The sequence below is a fragment of the Symsagittifera roscoffensis genome, chromosome 8, assembly GCF_963678635.1.
Source record: "Symsagittifera roscoffensis chromosome 8, txSymRosc1.1, whole genome shotgun sequence".
NCBI lineage: Eukaryota > Metazoa > Xenacoelomorpha > Acoela > Convolutidae > Symsagittifera > Symsagittifera roscoffensis.
The window spans coordinates 15,227,368-15,246,155 of record NC_087069.1 but is presented as its reverse complement, the minus strand read 5'-3'; the positions used below and the strand labels follow the sequence as shown (position 1 = coordinate 15,246,155).

General features: G+C 34.1%; 3 protein-coding genes and 1 long non-coding RNA gene across 5 annotated transcripts in view; all 4 read right to left on the bottom strand.

Annotated features, from left to right (window-relative positions):
* LOC134853409 (ras-related protein Rap1-like) overlaps positions 1 to 9,117 on the bottom strand; it is a 132,353-nt gene extending 123,236 nt beyond the window's left edge. Inside the window, exon 1 of the mRNA XM_063869404.1 lies at positions 9,114 to 9,117. The gene's annotated coding sequence lies outside the window, so the exon portion shown is untranslated. The remainder of the gene's footprint in view (positions 1 to 9,113) is intronic.
* Positions 134 to 4,581, bottom strand: LOC134853244 (protein TRC8 homolog). The gene is made up of 3 exons (XM_063869211.1): positions 3,446 to 4,581; positions 1,261 to 1,408; positions 134 to 808 (listed from the first exon to the last, which is right to left on the bottom strand). Exons 1-3 carry the CDS (start codon positions 4,512 to 4,514, stop codon positions 160 to 162), a joined length of 1,866 nt encoding a protein of 621 aa, XP_063725281.1. The 5' UTR covers positions 4,515 to 4,581; the 3' UTR covers positions 134 to 159.
* On the bottom strand, positions 6,312 to 12,044 carry LOC134853408 (uncharacterized). Of its 2 annotated transcripts, none has more exons than XM_063869403.1 (4): positions 10,323 to 12,044; positions 8,506 to 9,024; positions 7,910 to 8,107; positions 6,312 to 6,837 (listed from the first exon to the last, which is right to left on the bottom strand). In XM_063869403.1, the coding sequence occupies exons 1-4, from the start codon at positions 10,402 to 10,404 to the stop codon at positions 6,701 to 6,703; spliced, it is 936 nt and encodes a 311-aa protein (XP_063725473.1). In that variant the 5' UTR covers positions 10,405 to 12,044; the 3' UTR covers positions 6,312 to 6,700. The 2 variants fall into 2 exon arrangements, with proteins under 2 accessions (XP_063725473.1, XP_063725472.1); XM_063869402.1 differs by having other exon boundaries at positions 8,506 to 9,087; positions 10,323 to 12,042.
* A 4,384-nt stretch (positions 12,045 to 16,428) lies between these two features.
* On the bottom strand, positions 16,429 to 18,362 carry LOC134853243 (uncharacterized). The gene is made up of 2 exons (XR_010164326.1): positions 18,172 to 18,362; positions 16,429 to 17,698 (listed from the first exon to the last, which is right to left on the bottom strand). It is a non-coding gene; the product is annotated as an uncharacterized LOC134853243 (long non-coding RNA).
* Between the last annotated feature and the right edge of the window lie 426 nt (positions 18,363 to 18,788).

Below are 18,788 nucleotides of genomic sequence, written 5' to 3'. Positions count from 1 at the left end.
GTTACGTTGACCTTTTTATATGTTATGTTCAGCTTATTTTTATAAGAGTTCTTGTAAAAACACAAAACCAAACATGAATTAAATCAAAATAATTCATAGAAACATAAATGATAACTTAAAAAACTATCCTAAACTTCAGTATTTTATTAAATAAATTGTTTACTCCTCAAAATTAACTTTGCATAAGGGGCAATAGTTTTGAACATAAATCCATTTTCTTAGACAATTTTTATGGAAAACGTGCCCACATTTAGTTTTCAGCGCTACTTCCAAACTTTCGTAACAAATTGGGCACAAATTCGGCTCATTATTCTGCTCGTCTGACGAATCTGTACTCCCATTTTCCGACGCCATAAATTCGACAATTTCGAGCTGTTCCAACTTTTTCGAAGCTGATCTTCTAAGTTGAAACTTTCTGTAACCGTCTCGACATTGAAGAAAAATTGTACTGTATGCGTGCAAGCCCAACAAAACAGCCCTGAATTTTCCACCCGCATCAAAAATTAGAATGCAACATCCATTTATAAATACAGCACATCCAAACATAAACAGAATGCAACTTGTAAACAATTTTATGTTGGTCAGCATGTCGTCAAAATCCTGGTTAATATACTTTTTTAGAGGTAATGAATCCCAGGTGTAGAAAAATAGGTAAATAACAATCAACATTGAGACTTTGAAGATGATTTCGGCTGTGAAAAGGGATACGGCAATGTTCCAGGTTTTTATAGGAAAACTGAGAACGTAGTTGATGACGGAGAAGGCGGTAATAAGTTCCACAATGATAAGAATGTAGATTTTGATATGCCTGGATAAATAACAGTGTATTCTTACTTACTGTTCTGTTTAACAGATCCTTAATGATGCCTAATTTTTTCACCATTTATTACGAATTTCCCCCAAAAAAAAAACAACTTAAGGTCACAAAAATTGCCGCAACTATCAATTAACTCTCCCAAAAAAACTCCGAATATCTCCCCACCTCTCGAACTCATTTGAAATACCATTTTTAAAAATTTTCAAGCGTTGTTCTATAATGAAACTTTGCATGGTAATGAATTTACGGTTGAGCCCATTTACTTTTCATGCCTTGCATTGTAAAATCGTGCATTTAGCCATTATAGCGTTTCAATCTAAAACGAAAAGGAAAAACTTCTATGGTGGGGGAAGGTGACAGGGACTTTTTTATCGAGGGGGGGGGGTTTCTTTAAGTTAAGTCTCCAATTGTATACTTCAATGGACATCACTTTTCAACTGCACCTGATTGGCCTCCTGTTATTTGTGGCTCCCATTGCCTCCACTACAGACTGGGATGACATGTGAGAGAAGTGGAGGATACCCACCAGCATGATCAGACAGTTCTTCAGGAAACGAGAGTATTGTTCATCCGGGGTCAAGTAGGCCAGGTCTACGCAAACAGTGAAAAACTTGGCGATATAAGTTAAAAGAGGGCTCTGGTTGAGGGTGGTATAATAGGCAGTTGCGGATGTGAGAAGTGTGAGCGCCCTGCCCCCTCCCCATTGGTACTAATTAATGACAACGAATTTATACGAACAACATTTTTTTCTAGAGGCGCCAATATACACAAATTTTAATGAAGCCACGAGTCAAATATAAATATAAGTTGCTTATACATAAATTATATGAAAAAAAACAGCGAAATAAATGCAACCGTAAAGAAGTACGGGAGAATCTAACAACGCTTTTGATTTCACATTTGAACGATAAAAATAGTTTTGATTAAAGGTTTTTATAACAAAACCCTGAAATAGACGACAGGATACGACTGCACCTTCCATATAAAAAATGAAATAATTTTCTATTGCTAAATGATAAATGGGAGACATAATCCAGCGTAATTGATTTTAAAATATCACTTTTTTATTGTAAAATATTAGTATGAGAGGCCATATATGCATCCGCTGGAAGTAATCTGACCACCCCACCAAGGGTCGAAAATTTCAAATTTTGAAAAGTGTTTAATTGAATTATAACTTTTGAAGACTTTCAAAAAGGATAAAAACTTCATATCTAAGGAAGCACAAGGAGTTGAGCAGTCATTATTGGAGTACAGACAAACATCCTCAGGTTACCTTTGAGAGCACCCCGCCATTGTGCTAACTATTTCGAACTTGGAAATTATTTTGGATCTTAGATTTTAGAAAAAAATTGAAAAAACAAAAACGGCATATCTCAGAAACTAAGATGATTTGAACAAACAAATTTTGAAGCAAGATCTGCACCCTCTGATAGTACCCTGAGAACAACCCACTTTTGGGTTCGAAATTTCAAATTTTGAAAACACGTCATATCTCGAAAACTAATAGCATTTGAGCAGTCACATTTGGAGGCAAGATTTACACTGCCTGGGAGTACCCTGACAGCAACTAACACTATAAAAATCAGAATTTCAACTTTTGTTAAATTTTTTATTTTTTATATCTAAGATAATAAAAATTTTTTGAAAATCTTAAGAAACGTCATATTTCGGATATTAAAAAAAAATTGAGCAGTCATATTTTAAGGCAAAATGTGGAAATCCTGGAAGTATTCTGACAGCACTCAAAAATCAAGGGTTGAGAATTTCAATTTTTGTTATGCTTTTAATATATAATTTCTTTGAAAAAATCATAAAAAACGTCAAATCTCGGGAACTAAAAGGACTTGAGCAGTCACATTCAGAGGCAACCTTTGCAACCCTTGAGAGTACCCTGAAAGCACCCAACTACATGGTTGGGAATTTCACTTTTTCTGGAATTTTTGATTCTTATTTTTATGAAAAAACTTGAAAAGATCCGAAGAATCATTGTATCTCGTAAAGTAAAAAAGATTTGGGTATTCAAATTTGAAGGCACAGTTTGTAACCCCTAGGGTAACCCGATAGCATCACACTTTTGGGTGGCTAATTTCAAACTAAAAAAAAACAAACAAGCTAGAAAATCGAAAAAATTTTTTAAGCATTGCAAGATACGATATAGCTTAAACGTGCAAAAAATCATTCGCTAAACATGCAAAAACAATACGTTGAAAAAGCTTAAGCAAGGCGAGATAGTGAAACCCGCATTTAATTATATAATAGATAAAAGATAACAGATAGATAGATAATAGACAGATAGATAGATAGATTGTCAAACCCTCCAAAAATTGCAATACAACGGCGTTTTGGACTTGTCTTTTTCTAGTTAAAATTATGGAGACTTCTCAAACTAAATTTGGTCAACTTACAAAAAAAGATCGAACATTTTCGCAAGGCGTTGTCAAAACAAACAGTGATATATACCAAGGGAGTGTAAAAGCTTAAACTAAAATAATGGTTTTTGATTTCGTAGGGATTGCTTTATAAATTTAAATTATCCACTAATATCAATGGAAACAAAATAGACTTTTTTCAAAATCAAACGTAAGCCAACAAATAAACAATTTTTGAAAATTTAGATACTCTTACGTGATTGTATTGAAGCAATTAAGTACAGCAAAGCACAAAACGTTCCAAAATCCTCTTCTTCATTTCTCGTCTCGAGTAAAAACGACAAAACTCGATCCAACAATTTCGCCACTCTAGTCAAAACTGCACTCGTAGATGCTATCAAAGCCCACGATTTAGTGCAGTTAAGCACAAAACTCCTAAAAACTAATTTGATAGTAACTATTTCTATTTCACTCGCAGGAGAAACGGCGAAATCATGGTTATTCTCATCGTGTATATTTTCATTCGTCGGCGGAATTTGTTCATGCATTAACGAAGATTGTTCATTTCTCGTGCCTGAGTTGTCGGCGTATTGCGTAATATAGTCGAATAAAGTCGGTATAGTTGAGTATCCTTGATGACAGCACCAGTATAGAATCAGAATATTGAAGACGAAATTGCGATCGACATTTGCCAAAAGATATCCAATTAAAAACTCAAAATGACCTGTGTTAGCTGAAAGATTGAAGAGCTGTCTTGCTTTCCTGTAATAATCAGATCCTTCGTGTTTGATAAGAATAAAAACGGGTGCCAAAGGGGCTACTGAGAAAAACAAAACTAATGAAATAATTTGAGCCCAACTAGGAAGAAATATAAATAGAAAAGTAGGCATGTAAACTAGAAAGAACCAAACTGGACAATATTTGACGCCCAAAAATGGGTTAACTATATACGATGCTGTTAAAAAGCAGCCAGAAAACAACAGGATTAAAACTGTTTGACTCCAGTGCCAAATTAGGTCGCCACTTTCGTTTTTCGAGGAAACACTTTCTGATACTATGTTAAGAAACTTCAGACAAGTTTCGAACGAAAAAAGAATGCATAGAAAAGAGATAACGGAGCTGTAATACGCCAACAAGTAATTATTTCGCCATGTAATCAAAATACACGTGCAAACGAGGAGAATTAAAATTACAGGAACTGCGAATATTTCCTGCACCACTGAAGGTATGAAATGGTAGTTGTAGAAGTCGCTCATGATTGTGTTCACGCAACTGTCCACCTGGAAAATGAGCGGCAGTCGGATTATTGCTTCAGTGTCACTCATTTTGTCTGTTCAACACTAATTTATCCAGGATAAACCTCGAAACTTTCAAGAGTTCAAAATGACCATTCAACCTGAAAAAAAAAACACTGAAAGTGGTTAGAGGTCCGCGAGTTGGTTATTAGAACATATTGATTATATTAGATATTAGAGCAAAATGAAAAATAGGACATGTAATAAAAATATTTCATACAAGTAATAGAATACATTTGGGAACTGAGCAAATGGTCAGAAAATTCCGTTACACAGAGATTTATTTTGTATTCCCCAAAATGTGTCGTGTCGCGTCAAGGGGAAACAACTAAGCCTTAAAAACGGGTAACTAAAAAATTAGTTAACGCATTTTAACAAAAGTAGGCTAAAGCACAGTCTTCAAAATTAGTCAGTAACATTAGTCAAAACAAAAAATATTATAACGCCTTTTCTGGTCAAGGAAAAAAATTGCAAATTGGATTATTTTTGCAGTCCTAATCACCACAGAAAGGGCTTGGATATGATAATCACTCAACCTCATATAATCTCCAGAGTACTTTATTTTGCGGATACAGTTTCCAGGGTACCTAATTTTGCGTATTAAACACGCAGAACGAAATTGATCCGATCAATGATGAACCAAGGAATGATAGCTGGTTGATGGGCAATTTGGACAGAATGTTCCGACCATGTTAAAAAAAACTACAAAAAATGTAGTTTTTTTTTTCAAATTAGTGTCGTGTTTTGTGCGCCATGTGACGAGAAAACAAAACGAACGGGTATAACATTAACGTTAGAGAATTAGACATACTTGACAACAGTTCTTTTCGAAAAAAATTTAAAAATGTTAACAACTGTACTTGATTTTTTGCAGAATAAAATTTTGAATTCTAAAATAATTTATTGCAAAGGAGGCGCTAAATAAAAGTCCAGAACTAATTTTCTGGAAGAAAAACTAAGTTTTTCACTATTTAAATAAAAGTTTTAGTCTACTTCTGAGCGAGTAAAGCCAGCGATGATGTCTTATAATCGCTCGAAATTAAATTTAAACTCAAAAATTTCAGAGCGGTTTTTCTCATTAATGGGACCAATGATAGAAAACACTTTAAAATCGTTCGACTCACACTGGAAGGGTTATAATATGATATATTACTTGACCCATTCCGATGATTATATTACGCTACCTGATTTAATATAAAAAAAGATACTAACACAAAGATAGCCTGACAATCTAGCAGACAAAAAGTAAGTGAACAACCGCAGAGTCGAAAAAAAAAACTCAAAAATTCCAAGTCTCCAAACTCACACAAACACAAAACCACACGCGCACGCATTGTAAACTTTTTAGCCATAAAACGGCACAATATCAGTTAATAAGGCCAATACTTTTAATACCAAATTTAGCAAAATAAGTGTGTAAGCCGACTACAATAAACAAACTTCGAAAAAAAACAGACATTCAAAATATATCTGTTGCTGATGAAATAACAGAATTTACCAAATGGTTCGATTGATTTTCTTTAACACGTAAATTCAACATTTCGATTTGATAACGCTGTGATAATCGCAAGCGTAACAAGTGAGTTTGTTTTATCTGACAGAAAAATTTGGCGAATTCTCATGTCATGCAACCCAAACTAAGTTTTGAGCCAATAATTTAGAGTTGATCCATATAAATAAGGTTAACAGAAAAAAAATTGCTTCGAAGACCAGCGTTACAAAGACCTAATTATAATAAGAAAATTAACTTAAAATAAAAACCATAAAAACTAAAAATTCTATTAAAATAATTAGAGCAAAATCTAATTTTTGAATAAAATGGTTAATAGCACCTCTCAGTTAATATTATGTTAAATTTAGCTAAGAGAATCGGAAAAGGATAGAAATATTTCAAGAAAATTTCACAATTATTTTAGCTCGGTAAAGCAGCAGCCTTTTTGAAATCACAATGAACGAATGTTCACGTAGGTTTAACTACACTTCTTTTCATTCAGTTTCAAGAATTGTTTGGCTCAAAAAAATCTACATATTTATTTCAACGAAAAGTTTTTAAAATTTAGAGCCCATTATCTAAAATTGAAGTTAGTGGGATCCATATAAAACGTTCAATTAAATTCAAATTATTTGATAAAGCATAGAATAGAAAAATCTCAGTACTTAAAAGCACTATTTTACAACTTCATGTCACTTTTCATCTAACGATCCAGATAAGCAGTTTATTTTCGCGAGTAATTAGTGTGAACCAACTTGGAAGCCTCGCGATAAGTCAAACTTCTGTCGCTTCCAATTGAGTCGAAGAATTTGAGGTCGATGAAAACAACCCCTGTCACCACCAGACTTGAACTCGTAGAACCTTGAACAATTTCCCGTTATAAAAACATATCTGACAACAGAAAACTCAAAAACAAATTAAATAAACTATTTTTATGCAATGAGGTTATTTCCCAAAGTAATCAAAAGCTATCTAATATCACCATTAAATCCATATTCAGCTTCACAAACAAAAATCTGTTTTTTTTCTTATATAGCCACTTCTTAGCGTAGATATTTTAACAGAGGCTAGTTAGTTGAGTTGGTTGGTTCTAATTATGGGATTTTTACCTATCACAATTTTTCAGATATCCAAGAGCTCAAGATACCTCAATCAAAACATGATTTGGCTCTTTTCTTATTCCTATTGTGATAATTTGTCACTTACGCAAAACTGTACTTCGTAAAATAAGGCTGAACGAATCTCATAAAAGAGATAGAATGAGGGAACAACACAAAAGCGAAGCTGCAACTCGTAAAAAGTAGCTCTAAAAAAGGTAAGAGCCACAAGCAAAGCAGATTCAACAAAAACCACTTATTTGCCAATATTATAGAGCAAAATTGCCACCAAATGAGCACTTTTATTTGCGAGTTGGGTTAGAAAAAAGTTGATTCGTAACATTTAACTACGCTCTTTAGCTCGCATGTAAAAATAAAAATTTAACTGAATTCGCCAGCAGTTTAGTCACTATTTTAGCTATTATATCATCTCATTCACTAATTTCATCGCCTTTCATTGGAAAAAAAACAACAGGAAAATTGGTAAAATAAACAAAATTGAAAAAGTTATTGCATGTTAGTTTTTTTTTCGAAATTCTCTGAATTCCATAATTTTTTTCCTCAAGGAAATCTCAAAGGAGGTCAAACGAGATATCATACTATGGCCCTTTCACACGTAACTCGGATTCCCAATAATAATATTTTTTAAATGTATCTTATTTGAGTAAGAGCGCACTTCTTATGTGTTTTAGTGTAACTTTAGCCATTTTCAATTCGATTGCTTAACTCTTAATTGCTTCAATAATAGTACTGTTGTCGGAACAATATGTGCTATTTCTCCAAATGGGCTATCTTTGTTTACTTATGGATTATACCCCAACGATGTAAATTCAAACCTTGCGCCATCCTCCAAATGAGATCATCGCCTTCCATGTCAACTCGCCATTCCGAGTCTTCGGGTTCCCCGTCAATAGGGTCATCGCGGACAATTGTGCTCGGGTAAGATCCAAACGAACCCGGTCGACACAAAACACAGATTATGATGCACCATTGCGTACCGCCGAGAACAACTCGCTCAGAATACGTCGGATGGCCTGCAAGGTAAAAAAAACAGGCTACTAAATGTTTTAATTGAGACATAGCAGCCATTCTGAAAAACTCGTTATTTATGCTTTCAAAAGTTATGAATTTAGTTTGTATCAATTTATGATTCAGAAACGAAGCGTAAAATTCAAGCAAAAACTCTGCGTTCGTCTCAACTTTGTTCAATTTAGATGCCGATAAACAGATTTCCCAGCGTTGAATTAGCATTTGAGTGACACAAATTTACCAAGCGGTAACTACGCTCGAAGAGCCGAAAAATGCCCTATGATTATTGCCAATAAAGTTCTGCAACTGGAAGTTTTTATGTGAAGCACACGCACACACAAGCCAAACTGTTATTTCATAAATTTCAAGTCTCAAAGACTGAGGCAAGATCCGACCAACTTACCTGCGTATATCAAACTGGGAGAGATGAACACAGCGCTCGCCCAGTTATTAACTCCAAAGTGAGTTGACCCCAGCTGGTAATGACCCTTTGGGGGTCTGATTGCCGTGCCATCTACAACCGCTCCCGATGGTTGCAATCCGTTTTTCAGAATCGAATTCAAATAATTGTATTTGGTTCCATGCCATGCTGGCAGCCAGTTCTTGGGTATATCTATATTCTGAAGCCTCAGAATACGAGCGACAGTTTTTCCCCTATGAGTTATATTTTCAGCGTTCACATTCTGTACGGACTGAGTCAAAGATGCAATTATATCGCCTTTCTTCAATTCTAGTAACTTCTGTTTAAGTTCATCGGTTTTGGCCTCGTCAACGGGTGTATTCCCAAATCTATTCTTGGCAGCAACTTTGGCGCCTCTGGATATAAGCAGCATGCAAACCAAATCGTGGCCATAATAGGCGGCCGCATGTAAAGGAGTGCTCTCTGAGGAGCCACAAGTGAATCCGGGTTTGGCTCCTTTATCTAGTAGAAATTCGCATGTGTCGTAAAAACCACTTCGGGCTGCGATGTACAGCAACGAAGATCCTAGAAATTATTTTGAAGAAACGTTTATTTAATAAGCAAAGTTAGTTTAAAAACATTACACGCTTCTAGTTGCAACTCTTTCGAACAAAATTATTAATCACCAAAAAAAAGTTATCAGTCGCAGGACATCTAAAAATAACTCTTTTAAATAAACGCTATAAAACGTGTCTCTAAATCAAAAAAAACTTACGAACCAAGGAAATAGTTTAATTTCGCACATAAGAAATAGATGCGAAAAGTCTGTGGATATTAAATAAACTCTTTATGGAGAAACCTTAAACTTAAGACCCTTTTTTCACTTAAAAAATTAATGAGCTTTAAAAATTAATGAGCTAAACTAATCAAAAAGTTTAGAAAATTGTTTGCAGATGACTACACTTATTATGCTGCAAATAATTTCGGAATTAATAGCGGTTGGCCTTAACAAAGGTTTGAAAATAAAAGCATAGCTATCAGTCAGCAAACATAATGATACATAAAGTATATTTTATTAATAACGCTTTGCCTTTTGCAAAAATTTAGAATTTGAGTTCCTAGCCATGAATGGACAAAAAAATTAACACCGCATCATTTAAACAAGTTTGGAAAACGAATTCCTAGCCATCAATGAGCAAAAATATCAATATTTTTAGTTTGATACGTTAGTAGTGCTTTGCCTTGAACAAAAATTTGGGAAACAAACGCCAAGCCATCAATGAGCAAAAATATCAAAACAAAAGATTTCATACACAATTAGCTCTTCGCCTTAAGCAGACGTTAGGGGAAAACGCCTAATTATCAATGAGAAAAAAAGATCAACATATTCATCTCATTAAAATGACAGAGCCTTGTCTTAGTATGAAAAACAATCGCCAAGTCATCATCATTCAGCAAAAACATTAATTTTAAAATATTCAAAGCGCTTTGCCTTAAAGAAAATTTGAGAAAAAAGGTCTAGCCATAAATGAGGATAAAATCAATTCAAAAACTTTAGTACACTTAAGACGCTTCGCCTCAAACAAAAATTTGGAAAACAAATGCCTAATCATCAATGAGCAAAAATCGTACCACTCATAGTCGTATAACCAGATATTGACGTAACCGCACTTTTCAAACGGTTACACACAAAAAGTAAAGGATTGAGAGCCTATGTGTTGCGAAACTTTGTAAGACAACCCTAAGAAGTTTCAACGCAGAAGTTTTGCAGTTACCAAAAATTTCAGTCTAAGAATGAGACAACTTATTTGCGCTCTTACCAGAAGTATCTGTGCATTCTAGTGCACCTGGGTATTCTGCCAGTTCAGCTTTCAGATTTTTTTGTGTCACCACTAATTGCATAATCGAACACGTCACAAACTGTCCTTTCTCCAATGCAATAAAGCACTTCGTTCGTTATCATGTGCCAAGAGTATGCAACTAACATGCGTTTTTGGCGGTTAGGAGTTGAAACCAGGTCACGAAATGCGGTTTTACATTCACCGATACTTGCTCCTTTTCTCAATTGAAAATTATGGTATGGGTTGATGAACTGAGGAATGTAAACCCAGGAACCGCCTTTCGCTTGGTAGCAATATGTGTTCTCTTCGCCATATTGTTCGTTGGTCACGTGATCATCGTCTCGATATGGTTTCAGTCGCCGGACTCGACAAGCCATCGGTAAAATAATATTTCAGTTTACATCAAGCTTATTTGAAAAAATATATATAAATCAAGGAAAATCCAACAATGATTTACATATTCTATAACTGCACAAATCCTAAAAAAACATAGCCCTTTCAATTAAATACAAAGGCGATGTCGAATTTCTTAGCACTTGAGAAACAAAATTATCTACCAGATTCACGCGGAACAAAAATTAACTGGACAAACACTGATACAAAATTGACTGCACACAAAATATTTGTAAAAACGGGATGAATGAGATATTTTTCAAGTTTTAGCAAAAAATTAAAACAGAAATTTCAAAACAGTTAAGACAAGGATCCATTCACTGCATCCTACTGACTAAGATAAGAATGAAAAACTTTCGACAAAAACTTGGACAACTTTCGATATTGGCCGAATATGACGCTGAAACTTTTTTAAGGACGTCCGAAAATGTTTTTGAGCACTCCTGAAACGCCAATTAGACCCAATTGGCCAAAAATATCAGCACCGCAGGCAACACAAAAAGAAAATGCTGTTTTGGGTAAATTTTTGACGCACAGCTCTCAAAATTATATCGGTGCCCAAGGTGCTTTTAGATAAATTTGTGTGTTGATCGGCCAAAATTGATGACAAAAAATAGTTCCTATTAGTACCTAAAACTTGTGCACAGATGCTTTTGCAAACATAAAAAAATCATCTATGCATTTAATCGTAATGTTCATCGGAAGTTATATTGACAGAGGCAAAGCTACGCTTCTTATTCATTAGTGAAAAACGGCGCATATTTGATGAAAAAAAACGAAAATTGAAAAACTACAGAAAACAAAAAAAAACAGCTACAAGACAGTCGGAGAAGTGTTAATGAACAAGGAAGCAGAAAATGTTTTTAAAACATCCGCTTCCAAATTCCAAACAACATAACCAACAGATAGTTGGAGAAGAGTCACTGAAGGCAAGTGCACCACAAAATACTGAATTGATTTCAAACCTACATAAAATTCAATAAAATAAAATTCAATTTAAGAAACTTAAACCAAAAAAAATTATTATTGAAAAGTTTTTGATAGGAATAACCCATTGTGAGAAAACAGGTTCAATAGATAACTTATATCGCAGAGAAGTCTGAAAATTAAACCGCTTTCGAAACTAGAAGTCGATCACGTTTGTCTTGACCGTTACACTTTTTGCTCAATAGTGAAAATTGCCTTCCTTTCAATTTGGAAACTTAAAAACCAAAGTGAAAACTCAAAAAAAAACTAAATTTGAGCCTGAAAAAATCTGCAGACTTTTCCAGGGAAAACGACAAAAAAGTTCACGAGCTATATCAGAGTCTTCACAAAGTTCATAGACTGTTTAAATCGAAAAATTTAAATAATCGAGAGTAATTTTAACTCAGACAAATTGAAAAAAAAAACCTTTCAAACTCATCAGACTAATTAGTTTTTTGTATGATTGAACGCGTAATTAAAACAAGGAAACATTCGATCAGTTCCTTTGCTTGAAGTACTTAAAAATGGCAAAAAAGGAAGGAACAATGGCAGTCAATTTCAGTGAAGTTGTCGTAACAATTGTTTTAAAATAAAGTAGATCGACAATATCACAATAATACAATTATATTTTGCAAAACATAGCCAACTGCAAATTGGAGTGTCAGTGAACTAAAGGAAACAGTTGTGCTGATTTTTGAAACTTTCAAATTACGAAAGAAAGAAGTACAAAGCTTTTCAATTTCTAAGAACCTTTCGTGATCAATATTTTTTCATTTAAGTAGATCAATTTGAGACTGGATGTTTTTTGAAAACTGGGTCAAACTGGATCCACTGGAAATTTTGAAACTCATAACTTACTTTCGAAGCTATATTCCCCCACGATTTGTTTTTCACGCCACCTGAACTTTCGCTATTCATAAGCGTGATTTGTTTTTCTTTCAGCAGATAAAATTGAAATGAACTTTAAAGAAACCAATGGAGTCGAACTGTTAAAAGATATCATTGAGCGTAAACATCGTTCAAGATTTTCTACCAAAAACTTCAACACGACCTATAAAAATGTCCTTCCCACGCTCAGTGAAACTAAAAACTAAAATTCACTTTTCAAACACAAAGTCAAACAAATTGCAATATGCAACTTGGTGCGCGACCTGTTAGCAAAAAAATCTTGAGACCAAGCGTACAATCTCCCACCCCCTAAGTGACATACCGTAGACTTTCCCCTAGCCACCTTTATTTGTGCAAACTATGAATTCTAATCTGTTTTTTTTTAGGAAAATGTTTCAAACAATCATAGAAAAACGTCATATTCCGAAAACTAAAAAAGTTTAGATAGTCAAATTTGGAGGCCAATTTTTCAACCCATGGTGCAACGCTGACAGCTCTCAATTATATGGCTACTAATTTCAAAATTGGTGAGATAAACGCAAAAAAAACGCCAATTACATAAATAGAAGTACGAAAATTCCTGGACACTACGCTACACAGCTCAAACCTCTCCCTCTCATGCTGGCATTATAGCCTCAGCCTTACAGCCGGACCTTTCAATTGGACTAGCATTCATAAACAGGGAAATCTAAAAAAATTCTTAAGCATAGCAAAATACGATAAACCGTGAAGTGCAAATTTTTTTTCGTTAAACATGGCGAGATATGTGTCATATGCTTTCGAATATATTATAGATAAATATAGATAGATTGTTATATATCACGGTTTTAATTGAGTACTACCGTGTAACGCACCTCCGGTACTCATAATAAACCGCATATATTTGGAAAAAAGATCTGACTTCTTTGAGTGTACTCTGAAAGCACCCAATTACAAGGTTCGTAATTACAAATTTTGCAAAGCTTTTTATTCAAGTTCTTCATACAAATTTTGAAGAACCATAATAATTTGTGAAGTTTTTTTATAAGTTCTTCGAAAATTTAAAATGAACTAAAGAATGTCACATCTGGGAAACTACAAGAAATTGAGAAGTCGCATTTGGACGCAAGATGTGCAACTTTTGAGAGTCCTCTTTTAGTACCCAACTACAACTTTGAGAAATTCAAATTTTGAGAAACGTAACCTTAAGTTTCCAAAAAAAGGTATTTTTGAGAACCAGCAAAAAATTCACATCTCGAAAACTACCAAGATTTCAGCAGTCTTATTTGATGGCAATAATCGCAATCTTTGAAATTACTCTGACAGCACACAGCTACAGGATTGGGAATTTCACTTTAGTGAATTATTTTGTAATTTGAGTTTTCTGAAAATTTCCAAAAAAAATCACAAAAAAGGTCTTATCTCTTAAACTAACATTATTTGGGCATTCTTATTTGTAGTCCTAAATTACAACCACTGAAATTACTCTGACTACCCCCAACTACAGGTTAGGAATTTAAAGCTTTGAAAAAAAAATTAATTTAATTTTCATGAAAATTTTTTGAAAAAATCACGAAAAACATCATATCAGGAAAACTGCAAGGTTTAGAGCAGTCAAATTTGGAGGCGAAATTCGCAACACCTGAGAGTACCCTGACAAAGCCTCACTACATAGATGGTAATTTCAAGTTTTGTGAAAACTTTTATAGCTAAGTTCTCTGAAAAATTTTGAGAAAATCCTATAAAACGTCATATCTCGAAAACTACAAATAATTGAGCAACCATATTCAGTGGCAAGATTCGCAACTCCCTGAGAGTTTCCTCACAGATTCCAATAACACGATTGAGATCTTCAACATTTGGAAATTTTTAAAATCTAAATTTTGAACATTTTTTTAAAATATCATAAAAAACGTCATATCTCGAAAACTACAAGGATTCGAAAGTCAGATTTGGAGCCAGATTCGCAACTCCTGAGAATACCCTAACAGCACCTAACTAAAGGACGAGAATTTCAAAAATTGAGAAAATTTTAAAATTAGTTTTTCTAGAAATTTTCGAAAAATCTCGAAAGTTGCCTATCTCGTAAACTACAAGGATTTGGTAATTCATATATGGAGGCCAGAAACGCAAAAGCTGGGAAAACTCTGACAACATCCCACTATTAGGTTGTTAATTTCAAACTTGATAAATTAAACACTGAACTTAAACTGGAAAATCGAAAAAAAACCTTAATCATAGTAATATACGATATAGCATGAGCATGAAAAAAACTCTTTTGTTAAACATGTAAAAATAATACGTTGAAAAAGCCTTAGCATGGCGAGATAGTGAAGCCCGTATTTAAATATATAATAGATAGATGAAAGTTAAAAATTAGGAGACGGGTAGACAGACATAATCAAATTAATTAACAAAGCAGGTATACAGACAGACAGACTTATTTCGCCTCGCAAAAAAAAAATACTGAAAATTAATGACCTTGCGGAAAACTAAGTGAAAATTTTCTTAAGCATTGCAATATATGATATAGCTCAAACATGAAAAACTCTTTCGGTAAACATGCAAAATTATTATGCTTGAACATAGATGGATGATTGGTTGGTTAGATGGTTAGGTAGACAGTTGACTGGATAGATAGCCCCGGGTAAAAGTCTGAGAAAACTTTATAACAACAGTAACAGCAGCAAGTTAACTGGCGACAATCACTGGCTAGGCATAGTTTTTAATGACTGCTATCAGCTGCAAAAGGTCACATTTACACAAATGTGAAAGGTCCCTCAGCAAAAACCCACATTTACGCAATAAAACAGAAACATGACAAGCTAGCAGATAGAAAAGACGAAAGCCCACAACTCGAAAAACTGTTATTTTCCACACGCGGGCTTTGATTTGCTTAAGTTCATTTTGAAGAAAAATGTGTCAATTAAAACGACTACCAGAATTGAATTAGCACCAAAACAAAACTTATGCAGCAAAATTTTAGCCAACATTGGTTGAGCAAACACCAGTTTGCCCGAGAAAAAAATGTCATAAAAATTTAGAGCTATCAAATATTTTGAAACTCGAAACTTGAATTCCAACTCCTCAAACACATACACACGCACACACACAAGAGGCGCAGCTGAGCCGGATGTACCTGTTTGATAATTTTTGATTTTTGTTGTACTGATGCCGGATGAAACAAATAATTTAAGAAATTTAAAAAGTGGGCTTCACTTAAAACCTTAGATGTCTATTAAAAAATGAGTGAAAGTTTTTGTGATTTTGGAAACTTCCCAGAGACATATTTTTTTGTACAAACTTTAAGTCGTAGCAACTTATGCAAGAAGGCTTCACAAAACCTCGATTAAACCCTTGATATCAGATTGAGTTGTTTTCAGAAAGAGCTGTAGAAAGCTGTTTTTGGAAAGCTGTAGAAAGCAAATTGATGTATAAAAAGAATATAGAATAAAGCAGGCACATATAATAGTGGGCCTGCTTCCCATTGATGTTACTTTTTTGAAAATTGGTCGAGTCGTTTTTGAAGAAAAAAAAATGAAAAATTTTCTGAAAAGAGAAAATTTTTGCCGAAGGGTCCTAAAAAGTACACACACAAAAATTCCGGAAGTTTTTTTCGCTATCAACATTCGACTTAACCAGTAAGTCATAGGCTAAAGCCTTTTATATCAAATAGAGAAAAACAAAGAGATAGACCACCGGACATGCTAAAATTACATGGAGACAATCAAATTATATCTAATGTTGACGAAATCACCTTGACCAAATGAGTGAAAAGATTTAGTAATCAAGTTGTTAACCAACGATTAAAACTTGATTCTGGGTTCAGTGTAAATATGACTTTCAGCCTGAAAGAAAGTTTTCAAAAAATAAATTCTATTTGTATAATTCTGTCAAAAAATATGAAAAATTTTAGTAAGCACCTATCAGTTGATATAATTTCAATTACAAAAAAGAGCACCAGAAAAGGAGATATTCATTTCAAGAAATCTTCACAATAAATTTAGCTAATGTTGACCGCCGTTGACAACTAATTAAGACCGCCGTTGATGGGCTGGTTTCAACTCATATAACAACGAATATTCAAGTATGTTTAAATATTTATTTAAAAAGAATCATAACGATTTTAATAGCTCAAGACAGAATAACTAAAATTCAAAATCATTGCAGTATTTAGAAATCTAGAACCCACGTATCCTTAAATGAAAATCGTACCGCTATATTAAATGTTCAATTATAATTCGGATAATTCGACAAAAGAAAATTAGGTTTGCAGAAAGAAATTGCAATTGAAAGAAATAGGTTCGTACGGTTATATAAAAGGTTCAATTACAATTCAGATTATTTGACAAAAGATATAAATAGGTTCCAATTGCACTATTCAAATTGCACTTAACAGCAATGTATTCAATCACTTCCGGTCACTTTTCAAAGTTTCAAGCAAACGCTTCATTTGCGGTATAAGGACGTTAAATTTTAAATAAAAACCTTGAAAATATAGATTCTTATTATAACTATTCGTCGAAAAATATAATTTTCAAATAAAAATGTAGTAAGCACCTATCAGTTGATATTATTTCAATTTTGAAAAAGCACCGAAAAAGGAGATATTTACTTCAAGAAGAAGTAGTCACAATTTTAGCACAACGCAGCCTTTGTAGGGCTGGTTTTAAGTCAAATATGAACGAAAGTTCACGTATGTTTTAGTAATTATTTGCATTTATTTTAAACGAGTTTTAACGTATTTCATTCACTCGAGGAAAAATCACTAAAATTTACAAAATCAAGATTTCATTGCAGTATTTACAAATTATAGATCCCAGGTATTCTAACATGCAGCTCCTAGGACCCATATAAAAGATTCAATTATAATTCAGATTATTTGACAGAAGATAGAAATAGGTTACAATTGCACTGTATTCAAATTGCACTTAACGGCACTGTATACAACAATTTCTCGTCACTTTCAAACTAACGCTACAGGCAAACACTTCATTTTTGCGAGTAGTTAGTGTGAACCAACAGGGAAGCCTCGCGATACGTCAAACCTCCGATGCTTCCAATTGAGTCGAAGAATTTGATGTCAACGAGAACAGCTCCAGTCACCATCAGACTTGAACTCTTAGAGCCTTGAACATTTTTCCATTACAGTACAAAAAATAAATTCCACGGGAATGGACGCAATTTTACACGCCCAAATAGAGTCATACTGAGTTTTACAAATCAAAATCTGGTTCTAGCACTGAAATATAGAAAACTACGATGTTCCCAAGCTGAGATTGTACCTATCACAAATTCACATATTGAAGAGGTGCTTAATTCAAATTAATTATGCCAATCGAGCAAAAATTACACTTCATAAAATATAAAGCTAAGCGGTACCATTAAATTTGAGACGCAAAGACATCAGCTCTGCAGGCTTAGAAACTGGGACAAATTGTGGTCAGTACAAAGAGATGGTTACCTACTATTTACCTGCAAGGCCTTGGTCAAACAAAAAAACGCTTAAATTGAGTGAATCTGAATTGGTTGGCATGGGTTTTTACGACTGAATTTAATGTTATCTGCGAAGTTAAACCTATAACGGGTTGAAAATTCGAACCTTGCTCCATTCTCCAAATAAGGTTATCGCCGTCCACGTTAATTCGCCATTCGGAGTCTACGGGTTCGCCGTCAACCGGGTCATTGCTAACAATCGTGCTCGGGTAAGATCCAAACGATCCCGGTCGACACAAAACACAGACAATTACGCACCATTGCTCGCCGTCAATAACAACTCGCTCGGAGTATGTCGGATGACCTGCAAAGTAAAAAAGGAGATTACTTTTTGTTTTGTCAGACGTTGCGGCTAATCTGGATAATTCATTGTTGACAATTTCGTCAAGCTTACCACCACTTGCGATGTAACACAAATATGGCTGGAGAAAGAAGCCGGCTGAAAATGCGATGAAAACCGCCCAAGTTGAGAAAAGTCTTAAATGTTGACACAACTAGATGTACCAAAATTTAAAGACAGCATGCCAAGGTGAATAATTAAAATAAAATAAGCATCAGAACAAAACTTATAAAGCGGTCACAAGGCCGACAGCTCTTGAGCAGACACTGGTTGAGTCGAAAAAACTGCTTTCATAAAAATTTGATCACTCAAAAAACAAAAGACTCCCTCTCGCAAAAGATGGAGATCGGAAACTTTTTTGCTCAACAAACGAAGCAATGAGG